Consider the following 15,044-nt stretch of genomic DNA (forward strand, 5'->3'; position numbering starts at 1 on the left):
GAACAAATAGAGGATGGTTAGTAAACCAAGCCAATCTTTGTGGAACCCTAATCTGAATTCAGAAAGGCGTAGTTTGTGCATTCCGAATATGTCTAAGATCAGCCCAACATGGCTCCATAAGCGCATTTTGGCACAAATTTCACTTAAATATGAGAAGATGCATCTGAAACTTCTAATAGGCCCTTGAAGTCTCATGCCCTGAGGTTTTTTGAGCAAAATGTTCTAGCCCCAAACAGAACCAAAATATTAGTCACAAAAGTTTCCATAAGCACCAAAACATCAGCAAATGTCATCTGCTCCTTTCTCATGAAAGGCTATTCAACTGATCTGCACTCACATGCTGTTATATGAAAGCCCTGGCACACAGGCTTGCATGAGCAGTTCAATTCAACATCAGTTGCTTATTTCAAATCAAGGTTTTCAATGCCCATCTAAAGAGTTGTCTCTAATAGGCCTCCCAATCAGAGTGCAAGCAATGGCAGCCAGAAGGGCTATGACCTCCCTTCTTCTGTGAATCCTGTCCACTGCAGATCACAGATCAGACAAAGGCAATGAGATATGCAGGACTTGCAGAGTAGTCAGATGTTCCACAGCAGCTTGCAAGAGAAGCACTCTCAGAAAAGACAATCAACACTCATGAGATAAATATACAAGGACCAAGTTCTCAGCCTAACCCTCCTCTCGTGAAGGATACAACTGAAAGAACAACACGAGAGGACTTACACACACTGCCCTGAGCTGCTTGGTGGAAGAGTGCAATACAAATGCGATAACATTAACACACACTTTTGAAGGGCCAATGTTATATCATTCTGATGTAATGGTTGTGGAAAAGCTTCATTTCACCCACCGTTGTAAGTATTTACAGAAGCACTGGAGTTCCTGCAGGGTCTCCTTAGCATTCTGGAAAATCTCATCTTCCAGAAATACACCCATCATTTCAGCACAGACTTCCTTTGAGCAACGAGCAATGCATGCTCTTTGTTCCTTCTCCACAGCACACCTGGACAAAAGTAAACATTTGAATTAGCAGACATTTCCAATGAGAAAAAGCAAAGCAAACATCCACAAAGATGAACTAAAATGGAAACATCTGGATTTTAGTTGAGCAATGTGTTTCCATTTTCCTTAAAAGCCTAAGGAGGAATTCAGAAATGTTATAAGAGCAAAAGTCATGGCATATGAATCATTATGCTGGTAAGAACTGTAGCTGTGGATTTAACAGGAATTCTTTTTTTCTACACCCATAAGTATCAGATGTTAAAAACTTTTACCTTTACAGTGTTGTATCTATAGCTGTTATGAACTCAGGTTGAGTAAAGTGATTGTAGAAAACGGATGGATACACACACACACACACACACACACACACATATACATATATATAAAAACTTGACAAGGCAAGATTGCCAGACAGTACTTTTATTTGTAATTGTTCTGGGACCATTTGCAATGAGAACACTAGAAAATAAAAGGCATAAAGATGAATAAATATGCCAGCAAGATTACATTTACATACAAATGGCATCATACCAAAAAAATTCAAATCCAAAAGCGTATTTCAGAGAACTAGACAGATTTTGTTTATAGAATACAGCAAATTAACTGAATATAAGTTCACTCATGGCTTTTTTTCCTTTCCAGATATGAACTGAATGGATCCACACCTCCCAATTAATGTGTAGATAAGAATATAGCTCTTCATCAGGTTTTGCGCTTCTTTAAATGGTGCTATACCGTTTTCAACTGAAAAACCAGTTCAAAAATGTGTTTAGAAATGATATTTTGAGAGAAATCACAGAATCATAGAATAGTAGGGTTGGAAGGGGCCTACAAGACCATCGAGTCCAACCCCCTGCTCATTGCAGGAAACTAAGTCAGAGCATCCCTGACAGATGGCTGTCCAGCCTTGTCTTGAATGCCTCCAGTGTGGGACAGCCCACCACCTCCCTAGGTCATTGGTTCCATTGTCGTATTGCTCTAACAGTCAGGACGTTTTTCCTGATGTTCAGCCGGAATTTGGCTTCCTGTCACTTGAGCCCATTCTTCCGTGTCCTGCACTCTGGGATGATTGAGAAGAGATCCTGGCCTTCCTCTCTGTGACAACCTTTCAAGTACTTCAAGAAATATATAGGTAAAAGCATATCTTTTCGTGCAGATTGTTAAAGATTGTAGATGAGCAAAAGGCTGGATGTGCCTGATTTCATCTGATCTCGGAAGCTAAGCAGGGTCAGCCCTGGTTAGTACTTGGATGGGAGACTGCCTGGGAATCAGGCTTCCTGCACTGAGCAGGGGGTTGGACTCGATGGTCTTGTAGGCCCCTATGATTCATGCAGAAGCATGATGGAACAGATTTCTTTATTTATTACGTTTTTATACTGCTCAATAGCCAAAGCTCTCTGTGTGGTTCACAACAGTGAATGCACTTAAAAGTAACACTGCCTAGAAATACTGATTTGTCCATCCCTATTTATAGCAATATAAATATAATTGATCATAACAGGATATTATCTTAAAATGAAATTAAAAATAAATGTGGCATCTCCTCTGATTTGAACATTTCCAGGTTAGAATCTATTTAATAACTTTTTTGAGATTAAATACTTAAGAAATATTAATATGCTTTGTTGAAAAACGTGTCTCAAATATTTACAAAGTTTTATTATAATATGAGCGAAAACTATAACAAGTCACAGACTATATAGTGGGATGGGCCCAAAATATGAGAGTTAAAAAATCTATGTGGTAGGGATGTGCACTGGATTCAGCCAAAGCATTTGTGGTGCTTCCTGAGGTGAAGCAGGTTTTCCTCCAAAGTGACTGGAAATTAAGCTGGACCTTACACGACGATCCATTCACAATTCGGCTTCAGAAAGGCAGACAGTGCGTCTCCAAAATAGTGGTTTTATCTTTAATTTCCCTACATCAGGGGTGGCAATGTTGGGAGGCCCAGGGACCATTTTTGCCCCTTGAGCCACCTGCCATCCCCCCGCCCCCGCCCCGCCAAGGCTGCTGAAGTCGGGGGGGAAATAAATAAAAACAAGTAAAAACAAAATTGTCTCCCAAGCTGCCATGGAGTCACCAAACAGTCAAAATTAGCTTGCAAATAAGATGATTTTGACCCTTTGGAGACTCCATGGTAGCTCTGGACACAATTTTGGCTTAAAAAACAAACAAACCTTTTTTTACTCCCCAAATTTCGGGTGGAGGGGGGCGTTCTGGGGGGGGCACATGTTGCCTACCCTTGCTCTAAATGCTGGTGGGGGGAAGTGGGTTAAGTGACTCACAGGTCCACCCTCTAATCACAAGGAATGTTTTATAGGGGCTCTCATATTACTATGCTTTGGGGGAGGGCAGGGGACCAGCAGATGGCCATTCTTCCAATACCCCCGGACTTCATTATCAAAAAAAGCCTTAAACTGGTTTTCAGTCATAACTTCCAAACCCCTGTACCTATTCTCCTGGGACTTTGAAGGTTTCTTGCCTGGAGACACCTCTGTGATGTGTGGCATTCATAAACTGCCCCAAAAAACACAGGGTGAGAGAAGGGGGAAGCAAATCACTCGCCACCACTCATATTCAAGGACACCCCTTCCACATATACTGCTGTGCCTATTCTTCTGAAACTGTAGTTTTCTTACATAGGGGGATATGAGCATACTTTTGGGGATACCCTCATGAGGTAAAAGGCTGCTCTCTCACAAAAACCTCTGCACCTATTAATCTGAAACCTGGCAGGCTTGATCTCCTCAGAGGGGGCAACTATCTGAGAGGGGGCAACTTTAGTAACTATAGTTACTATAGTTAGTAACTAACTAACTATAACTATTTCATCCAATTCTGCCAAGAAATAGAATAGAAAACAACAAAAAAGTGATAGTTCATTTGCTCAAAGTGCCATAAAGAAAGAGGGGGCATTTATCACCTCAGGTGAAAACACTTGCTAACAAAAACAACTGAGCAAAAATAAAAATTGTCCTAGAAAAGATTCTATGTACTATACTTTGTCCTTCTAACATATATTGATGACAGCACATTTATGAATGATAGAGAACTGATTGCATATATGATTACTGCAGTTAAAAGTATTGGAAGCAGGCAAAAATATTCATGAGAACGGCTAGATACAATGTGGGAGTACATGACAATGGCAAAAACAAGTTACTCATGTTAAAGATACACAAATATCGGATTATTTTATTTAAAGTTGCCAACTATTTTCTGCGATGTTAATCAGTTGCAAGAAAACATACACTGCTGTTTCAAAGTGGTAGGATTACCTATGTAGGATTACACCATGAACCATAGTGATAAAACTAATAAACATAAAAAGCAAAGACATTACAGTCACCAAGTAATAAATGTGTTTTGCCACTTACTTTAACTCCTTAGCTGTAATCTCTTGCATCATTTCTTTTACCACTTCTTCTGTCAATTCTGCACCCAGTAACTCACTCAGCATTTTTACTAACTGTTGCTTTTCCTGTTTCTGCCTAAGGAAAAGGGGAAAACAGTGGAATAGACAGATGGAATGACCATCAACTAAAATATTTCTTGTACAAGAAAAACTCAAATTCCTGTCTTAAGTAATGAAATCTCGCTATAAAAAATGGCAAACTTAAGATCACTACTTTCAGTGTAATGTATCGAAAAATTACTGGGATACAGGTAACATTAATTACATTCTGTTTAGATTGAGATTGTATTTGCTGCTGAAGTTCCTTCCTAGCACACACTCAATAAGCGGTATCAACAACCTCAGATACAAAGACGACACCACCCTAATGGCAGAAAGCGAAGAGGTTCTCAAGAGCCTCTTGTTGAGGGTGAAAGAGGAGAGTGCAAAAGCTAGTTTGAAACTCAACATTAAAAAAACGAAGATCATGGCATCTGGCCCCATCACTTCCTGGCATATGGAAGGGGAAGAAATGGAAGCAGTGACAGATTTTACTTTCTTGGGCTTCAAGATCACCACAGACGGTGACTGTAGCCATGAAATTAAGAGACGCTTGCTCCTTGGGAGGAAAGCTATGGCAAACCTAGACAGCATAGTAAGAAGCAGAGACATTGCCTTGCCGACAAAGGTCCGCATAATCAAAGCTATGGTATTCCCAGTAGTAACGTATGGCTGTGAGAGCTGGACTATCAGGAAGGCTGAGCGCCGAAGAATCGATGCTTTCGAACTGTGGTGCTGGAGAAGACTCTTACGAGTCCCCTGGACTGCAAGGAGGTCAAATCAGTCCATCCTAAAGGAAATCAACCCTGAGTGCTCCTTGGAAGGACAGATACTGAAGCTGAGGCTCAAATATTTTGGCCACCTAATGCGAAGAGAAAACTCCCTGGGAAAGACCCTGATGCTGGGAAAGTCTGAAGGCAAAAGGAGAAGGGGACGGCAGAGGATGAGATGGCTAGATAGCATCACCGATGCAATGAATATGGACTTGAGCACACTCTGGGAGAGAGCGCAGGACAGGAAGGCCTGGCGTGCTATGGTCCATGGGGTCACGAAGAGTCGGACACAACTGAACAACTCAACAACAACAACAACAAATAGCAGTGAAGCCTCAGTATTACCTATTAGCTATCATCCTAATTCAGTAATTCTTAGGATGAGTAAGAATACAACTCTTAATGTATCATTGACTAAAGAACAAGATTTGAGGTAGAAAAATTCAATAATATGATAAATCTCACCTCTGACAAGCTGCCTTATCCTGAGTCAGACTATTGGTTTATGTAGCTCAGTACACTGACTGGCATTGGCTCGCCAAGGTTTCAGACCGTAACCTTTCCCAGCTCTCCCTGGAGATGTAAGGGATTGAACACATGCTTTCAATCCACTGAGCTATAGGACCTCCCTAGCCGAGGCCATCTGATTAAGGGGTAGATGTTGACACTATGTGCGAGGAGAGCTGAGGGGTCATGTGGGTTAGCCCTGCCCCAACACTCTGGAAACCACATCCCTGGTGTGTGAATGAGTTCTAAATGTGTACTAACATACACAAGTAGAGCCCATTCATACACTAGCCAAATGTGTGGCATGGGGGGGTGGTATGGCTCCTGGGTGCAGTGGCACCATCAGGCACAGCTAATCTGTGCAGCCCCCACCCCCACCCCATTTTTTAAATGGGTGGGAGAGGGAGGTTATCTGAACCAATCTCCTGTTATGGCTGACTGACTTAACCAAAGCAGTACCACAACTCATTCCAATCTACACCTTCTGGTCTCACAGCTTTCACTACAAATGGTAAAGAAAGTTTACCTCTCTTCTTCAGCCTGGCGTTTTTCCTCTTCAAATCTTTCTCTTTCTGCATTTATTACAACAGATGCAATTTCCCTCAAAATTCCCAGCATCACTTCTGTCATGAGTTCATCTGTAGTAGCATCAGAGATCCTGCATAAAGAAAGGAAATTACTTAGCTGAAAGAATAGGACATACATTTTACAGAAGCATCAGAATTTCTCCTGTTCTCCAGGAGGTTGTTTGTTATTCACACCTACATGCAGTTTACTAGAGTTAACAAATCAATAATAAAATCAGAGTATGAACACCACCACATTATAGTATAAACCTAGTTGTTTAATAGGTAAGTGTAATGAATGGCTGGCTTACTTGTGAAGGATCTTAGTACAGAATTAGTTCACAACATACACAACAGAATTCCCATTATCTGATATCTGGTGATCTGTTCACAGTTGTTCATGAACATGTAACCTCACTATTGCCCTCGACAACATCATCCATTTTTCAAATCCAAGGTTCTCTGAATGTTTTCAGTATTCCCACTAGGTGATTAATGAGCAAGGCTGTGCCATATCTTGATACCATATGTCAATTTCAGTCTTATGAATATTTTTGAAAATCTATTTATACATTTAAGAAAAGTTGTTTAGGGATAAGCAAGATATAGTCTGTATGACATCCCACACTTATGAGAGATAAGGGTATTAGGTACAGCTTCGTATGGTTTAAACTTCTCCTCACTGTGATTTCCCCCATACCATGCTGTTCAGCCCTGGCAAACTGCTGCCTCAAGGTATTCCAAGCAACTTGAAATAGTGGCTCAGTCAAGTCTTAAAAACTGCCACTTTAAGGCGCTTTAGGCATGGGCTCCAAACAAAGCCAGCCTCACTCTCCCTTCTTAGGGGAGGGCATGGCTTATTATGAAGCAAAAATGCCAAGCATCTACGGCCTCATATATCCAAACAACAACCACCCCACAGTTGTTACACCCTAAGCTACACCGAGCCATCCACACCAATTCACAATGTCCTGCCACCATCAATGCCCCCACCCCATATTTAAGTAATCACTGAAATGCTTCCGCTATCATTATTAGCACATACCCATCAGCCTCTGACAAATGTTTCTGTTGTGTCTGACAGGAAGCTAACTTTGTTCCAGGGCAGTCTACTACACAAAAGCTTTAACTGGCTCATTCTTGGCTAGAAATCAAAGACAAGATTTGAAAGTCATATGCACCTCAAAAAGAAAAGTCTGATGTGGCTATAGCTGTTTTATATCTGTTCATTTAAAGCAGCCTTCCCTAACTTCATGCCTTCCAAGTGTTTGGACTTTAACTCCCTTCAGCCCCAGCTAGCTTGACCAATAGTCGCAAATGCTGGGAGTAGTAGTCCAAAACATCTGGAGGGCACTAGGTTGGGGACTGCTGATTTAAAAGGAGTTTTTAAAAATGCAACTTGAGCTTCACGGTATTTGAGAGGAAAGAGGTAGGAATGTTATTGGAGTATCAGACCTCATATTTGGTGTTCTGGGAAAAGCAGAAGACACAGAATGAATGGAAGTACCATGTAACCTCTTGGTAGGGTAACAGGGTAGCAGTGGATTACTTTGAGAGAAACAACACATCAGAATATCCAGACAAGGTCAAGCTAAAAGCAGGACATCATCTGGCACAGCTGTCAATAGCTGCACAGGTAAATACCTTGAAAATATAAGATCTACTAGTTTCTTTGTTCATCTAGAAGACGAGGCCAGAATGATGTTAATTACTTTCCCCACAATGCCCTCAGTCTAACAGTTGTCACCATGCCAATTCCAGGCTTCAAAAGCAAAACAAGTTTGACCAATTGGGCCCCGAGAGAGAAGAGATGGAGCTCGTGAGGGGCCAGTGGGCAAGAGTCTTGAGTTCCCTTAGGTCTGAAAATCTTAGTCTGCTGGGCTAGATTATGATTTATACCTGAAGGACCTATGTCCTGTGTAGAAGGAGACGAAAGGGAGAGCAGGGCCCTTCCACCAGCCCTGCTGAACACCTCCCTCATGAAGGCCCCTCCTCCCTCAACTGTCACCAGCAGAAGCTATTCCAGCAGGCTGTGCTGAGGGAGATGAGAGCAGGGCCATCCTGCCGTCCCTGCTAAAATAATTAATTTCTCCCCCCTTTCTTTCCCCATTCCTTTTTCCTTGTGTGTCATGGTTTTTTAGACTGTAAGCCTGTGGGCAAGAAAGGGAGAAGGCACATCACCTATTGATAACTCCCCTTCCTCTCTCTCAGACTGAATGAGAGTTATTTCCATCTGTGGAAACCTCACCATATTCACCATTCCCTTTCCCTCTTCAGCTGAAAGAAGGCAGTGGGGAAAGGGGGAGATACATGGTAGAGAGCTGAGGAGGATGCCTTTTCTGAGAGAGTATCAGCTCTATCCTCAGCCAATAATGGAGACTAAGCAGGCTGAGAAGGGATGGCAGGCAGAGGCTGCCTCTGGCAAGAGAGCACGCCCAGGAGGATGAAAAAAGAGCGTGCATCAATCATGTCACCTGTGCTTAGGTTTGTTCCTGCGCTTGTAGAGGGAACACAAGGAGGAGCTTAACAGAGAGCTAAAACAGGGGTGGGAACCTGTGCCCCTCAAGATGTTGCTGAACTGTAACTCCTATCATACTGAATCACTGGCCATGAGGGCTGTGCCTGATGGGCACTGAAGTCCAACAATGTATGGAGGACCAAAGGTTCCCCACCCATGGACTAGAGGAAGACCTAAGGGTCTTCCGTTGCAGTCCTTTGTTTCCATTTGCCTTGATTCTGGCCTTTTGCCAGATCAACAGCAACATCCTTTGCCATGCAACAAAGGACCTGAGGATTAATTTCATCTTCATCTGGGCTCAGAGAAGGGGAAAGGGGTAGGAGGGGGTGGGGTTTCCACTTTCAAGCCTATGGAGAGGTGCAAGTTGAAGGTGCGGGAATCCACTCCTGTAAGGAAAGGCTCACAAAAAAGGCAGCCAAACACAAGGTGGCAAAGGCGCAAGAGTCTCCCATGTGCTTTTACTGGCACTAAGGGAGCCTCTTTTGGAGGCTACAGCCCCTTAACATTCTTCCTTGCCTGGATCTATGGCCCGACAGGTACAGGGAGAGATACAATGAAGTTGCAGAAGCATTAAGAGCAATCTGTGAAGTGCTCTATCCCTTTCCTACCTTTTCTTTATCTTGGAAGGGGGAGGGACTGGACTGTCTGAGGGATGTGTGAGTGAGGAGGCCTCTGTCAGTCTTTGCAGCAATGAGCCCACTGTGTCTCAGTCCCAGCTAAAAAAAGCCCCTCCCTTTCCCAGCTGGCAAGAAGGAGAGGGAAGAATGGAAAAGAGAGAGAAAAAAATACTGGCTTCACTGTCAAGCAGGGCTCCAGAGCAGTGAAGAGGTCCTGCTCTTTTTAAAGGCAGAGCCAGAACAACTGAATATAGCAGGAATCTCCTCCACAGCCCTGCCTTCAAGTGGAAGATCGATTAACCCTTTTCTCCCTGCTCTCTTGCCCAGTGACTAAGAAAATAGAGATGAATGAAGTATTTGTATCACCAAATTTTCCTATGGTGTGGCAGCCTCAATTTTTTCTGGGTATTTAAATTTGCTTTGGGGGGGAAACTCCAGGTAATATTTTAAATTTAGTCACAGCAAGTGCACTGACCTTCTTCTGAGAGCAATGTTAAATTTTAGGCAAAAAAGAGCAAAATTTAAATTTAAAGCAAAAGTGAAGTAACATACAGATAGCAACAATTCATTCCGAAATGTCATTAAATAACACTTGAGTGCAGCAGAAGTGTCTTTACCATATCGCTGACTGTATATAGGCTGCACCTGCATTACTGACTTCTCCACATTCTTCTTTGAGCACATCACCTACAAGGTCTTCAACCACCTCTGCAATGTCCTGGGAACAAGAAAAAAAGACACAGAGAATTAGTATTCAAACTCAAAACCTTCTCTCAGATCTGATATTTCAGATCAATAAACACAGAGTAAAAAAAGTTCAGTCAGGCAGCATAAAAACCACTACTTAATTTCTAACTAACTTATACCTTTGACATCAGCATCTAGGTTCTGGTATCAACACTCTTATCAGATGGATGCAAGGGCCAAGTACAGATGTTCAGAAGCCAATAGTTTCCATAGGGAAAAAGTTCCTATGCTTGAAATTTGTGGGTTTAAGGAAGAGAAAGGGGAGCTTGATCCACAATCATAACTGAGGGTGTGAATTTCTAACCTATGGCAGGGACGGGCAGAAAGTAGATTGCTAGATGTTTTGGACTCAAAGTCCCAGCATTTCTGACCATTGGCCATTCTGGCAGGTGCTGCTGGGAGTTTCTGCCTACAGAAGCAGAGTTAGACTGAATCTGCCTCCTAGTCATGGTATAGGCACGTCCAAATTTGACACATCAGAAATGAGTAGCTGAAGTATGGAGATTAAATAAATACCTATGTAGTACTGTATCATGTTCCCCTTTTAAAGATTTGAAAAATTACATCAAGAACAGTCTTATATTAAAACAGAAGTCTGAATATAAAATAATGTTCCTTGTCTTTATGAACTGTGTGATGGTGAAACAGAAATAGAACACATTTCCTGAAGCTTCTCACCATATCACTGTAAACAAGCTGAGCTTTTGGAGGGGGAGGTGAAGGTTGTACACTAGGCTGGAAGGTGCACCCTGCAGAAGAAGGGAACGGTGGCGGTGGCGGTGGTAAGAGTAATGATGAAGGCTGAACTTGAAGCACTTCAGAGACTACACTAGTCCCTTCTGTTCTTGGTTCTGTAGACAAAATCAAGAGGTTTAATATCTAGCTACTAAGAAAAGTAAGTAATATTTTTATTTTAAAAAACAGCATTTTCTTCAAGGCAAGGCAGGCTTGTCCAACACCAGTTCTGAAAGGAAGAACCCATACCTCAGGGCACATACTTTGCATGCAAAAGTCTCCAGGTTCAAGCACCAGTATCTTCAGGGATCGTATGGGGAGTTAGCTTAGTTAGCTCTGCTGGGAATGACCTCTACCTGAGACCTGGAAGAGCCATTATCAGCTGAAGTGAACAGTACTAAGCTAGATAACTTGGTATAAGGTACCTTCACAGGATGCTTTGATTCACATTAAGCAGTTGTGTTTATGACATAACACTTAAAAGTTTAACCATTTAGATCAAGGTTACAAAGAGAATCCATTTTGGTGTTCAGTTACTGTTTTTATAGTTATCATTTTTATTATTTGATTATTTAATTTATACTGCTTTAAGCTGTTTTATTGAATGTAAATCACTGAGTGTTAGTAACAGAAAAGCAAGGTAAATTTAAAGCAGAAAAGCAGGCAAATACACTTCTTTCCCAAACAGACAATGCTTACCTGTGAATTCTCCTTTTAGTTCACCAGAAAGTAGTCCACAAACTGGCATAGGAGAAAGGTTCTTTTGAGAAGACAGACTCTGCCAGGGGTTGGACTATGAGATGTAACAATGAACCCCTAGGCTAAGCATTGTTTTGGGGTTTTGAACCTCTTTCAGCATGAGAGCCATATTCCATTTTGGAGAAACTCTCAAGGGCCACATTCCAGTAGTGGGCAGGGCCAAGGGCAAAAGGGGTGGGTCCAAAAAAACCAGCATATTTTACTTTAAAGTTCTTACTGCCAGTAACTAAGCCTCAGGGCAGGCACTTCACCCTTTCAGAATGAAGACAAAATGCATGAAAGCCAGGGAATCATTGAACACTAGATGGTCAGGGGAAAGGGGGTGGGCCAGGGCACTGCTGACTGGGAACTCTGGAGGGCTGGATTTGGGTCCCAGGCCTGAGGTTCTCTACCCCCTGGCCTAATCCTACAGGGCTCATTGTAACTGCTGAGTGTCAACTCAGTGGGTAACCAGACACGTGTCTGGTGAACAATTAGGAGGATTCAAAGGTCAGCATATTCTTCATTCTCCCCACTTCTCTTTTTGATACAGACTAGTGTCTAAGAGACCAAGCCATGGATCAGAAGATTCCTGATTTGAATCTTGCCTCTGCTATGAACATACTAGATGGCTTTAGGCAAGTCACTCTCAGCCTCAGCCCGTTTGTAACAGGGGATAATACCCATCTATCTTAGAGAGTTGTAAGAATTGTTGTAAGGCAATGTATGTGAAGCACTTTGAACACTCCAAAGCAACATAAACATGCTACCTATTCATAATATTATTACTATGTAAAAGAATACATGTGTATGAAAGATGTATCAGTTGTGAGTGAGTGGATTTCTCTTTGCATTATGGCCATAATTCCTTACCCCACCTCTGTATTTCTGGTGTGCGAGTTCTGACTCACCTGTCACGTCAACACTGACTTTCTGAGTATTGATGGCTGAATCCACTGCAGCATTCTCCCCTGTGTATTTGTTCTGCGCATTAAAGCTACACACAGGTACATGGCGAGTCACAGATAGGAGAGGCCCCCCATTGACAATTCCCCCCACTGACACAGTTAACTTCTGCCCAACAAACAGTGATTTCTTTGGCTTGGGCAAGCTTTCTGGTTCCAGAAAAGCAGACCGATTCAGCTCCACAAAACTGTAAAAGCAAAATGAAAGACACATAACAACTGATTCCATGACTATAATAAGATTTTTTCATGGTTGTTTATAAATATATGCTTAGCACATGCACCTACAGTAAGCAACAGCAAATTCTTAGGAGTATCTCCCCTTTCATGTTACTTGGGGTTATTTTGGAGAACTAGAAAATAAAGATGTGCACTGATAAGTGAAATTACAGAACACATATACACACAGAGCCAAAAAAACAAAAAACCCTACCACAAAGTATTGTACTGTACTGAATATAGTATAGTAGTCTATGGGGACAGTAAAAGAAGAAGTAATTTGGTTATAGAGCTCCAGTTATTTCGACCATTTTAGGCCAGTAACAGGGTACTTAACTATGCCTGACAGACTGTAGCAAGTGAAAGCCAATCCTACTGTACCGCTCTGATGTGCTCCCAGACATAAACCTACACGACCACTAGACTTTACACTAGCTACAGATTCTGAGCACGCTTCAAGGGAATCACTACATTACTTCTGAGCACAGCAGCACCTCACGGCTATGAAGCCAAGTGATCACAGTGAATTCCACTAATGAAGATCAAGTTGTTTTTGTTCAGTTGTTCAGTCGTGTCCAACTCTCCGTGACCCCATGGACCATAGCACGCCAGGCCTTCCTGTCCTGCACTCTCTGAAGATCAAGTAGGACCTCTCAATTTTTCCCATTTAACAGTCAGCATTCTGTGGCCACTCAGGACATCAGGAGGTTTCAGGGGACCCCCCCCAAAGGATATTTTTGCTCAAGACTTTTTCTTTTTTGTTTTTGCAAACCTTGGTGTTCCCCCAAACCTGCTCACACCTCCCTCTTCTGCATGAGTGGTGCCATTTGGCTACATAATGGCCAGCATTCAGAGAACTGTGACCAATATTAATATATATGAAAGAATGTCATTATGACTCCCAGATTCTGTCCATTGCTAGCACTGTTGTCTGGACTCGGCTTCAGTGAATTTGCATGCAATTAGAATCCAAAAACTCTTTAATACAGCCACTAAATACAGTTACCCCAACTGATTGCTAGGAGATAGAACTGTTTTAACAAGGGAAGAGAACCTTACTCTTCCTCAAGTTATGACCACCTTTTCAATGTCAAGATTTGATTCTTTCAACTCAAATGATCCAGAGAACTGGTTTCAGTCACTTTTAAATCCCTCTAATTCCCCAGCTCTTAAACATTTTTCCATTTCTTGTTATTGTCTCTGGAGCACAACAATTCTTCCTGTGGATATGCAACATCTAGCACTTACCCATCCGACACACTCAGGCCATAATAACTTATGAAATCAGTTGCATCTTCATAGTCCCTAAAGAGTAACATGCGGACCACATTATCTAGTGGAAAGATGGTGGATCTTTGAGTGTTCACAGTATAAGCAATATTGAGAGACTTTAGAGCATCTCTACGAATCTGAAAAATATTTTAAGAGCTCCTGTTAGTATTTTTTAAAATTAATTCTAGTACATCATATTTTCTTGCAGAAAACTGGCTTTTCACATAAGTGACAATGGGTGAAATATGGGTGAAATATGTCCGTCTGCCAATGGGACACTACTGGTGAAACAAATTCCCCTTCTCCCCTGTAGCCCCCCATGCACCACACTATCTGCTCTGGAGGATTGGGGAGCAGAGAGGAAGAGGAAGCCATCCATTGCAACATTGGATGGCACCCAATGAAAGAGAAACACATGTCTTGCTTACACTTTACCAAATTATGTTTGAGACTTCTATAGCCCAATGTTTCCCAAACTGACCCTTTAATATATTTAAGCCTCTCAAGCTGTAAACCTTGCAGCTGTTTGAAAAATTTGTAAAACATTTTTAGCAAATCTGAACCACTTCCTATTCCATGTACTCCTCAACAATTATGGGGACAATTTCCCCATAGTGTTTCGTCTTTCCCACCCCTCCCTTCATATATATCTATAACTATTTATCTCACACTTACTAAACTACAGGGGTCTAAAATGGATGGAGAGTGAAACTACCGTCCATTCTGTTTCTAATGCCAGGAACTTCCCAAAACAGGGTAAGGAAAATAACTTAGCATGTTGCTGATATCATAAAATCCTGTCTTTTTTGGTGTGGTTATATCACTTCAAGAGCACCCTAGTACATTTTTTTGTTTTTCTAAAAAAAAGCCAGTCTGTACAAAAAATTAAAATAAAATAAATTACAAAGCACAAGAAACACTATGCAGTTAA

At 41.9% G+C, this 15,044-nt stretch overlaps 1 protein-coding gene across 3 annotated transcripts in view; it reads right to left on the minus strand.

Annotated features, from left to right (window-relative positions):
• MCM3AP (minichromosome maintenance complex component 3 associated protein) overlaps positions 1-15,044 on the minus strand; it is a 126,587-nt gene that overhangs the window by 59,021 nt on the left and 52,522 nt on the right. For all 3 annotated transcript variants that reach the window (XM_084820465.1, XM_084820450.1, XM_084820460.1), the window contains 7 exons: positions 14,090-14,250; positions 12,569-12,810; positions 10,863-11,035; positions 10,055-10,155; positions 6,263-6,394; positions 4,380-4,493; positions 851-1,003 (listed from right to left, as the gene is read on the minus strand). In XM_084820465.1, coding sequence (XP_084676591.1) covers positions 851-1,003; positions 4,380-4,493; positions 6,263-6,394; positions 10,055-10,155; positions 10,863-11,035; positions 12,569-12,810; positions 14,090-14,250 — 1,076 coding nt within the window. The remainder of the gene's footprint in view (positions 1-850; positions 1,004-4,379; positions 4,494-6,262; positions 6,395-10,054; positions 10,156-10,862; positions 11,036-12,568; positions 12,811-14,089; positions 14,251-15,044) is intronic.

This window comes from Heloderma suspectum, chromosome 1 (genome assembly GCF_057233095.1).
Source record: "Heloderma suspectum isolate Gila_16-S chromosome 1, 16-S_ref, whole genome shotgun sequence".
NCBI classification, from domain to species: Eukaryota; Metazoa; Chordata; class Lepidosauria; order Squamata; family Helodermatidae; genus Heloderma; species Heloderma suspectum.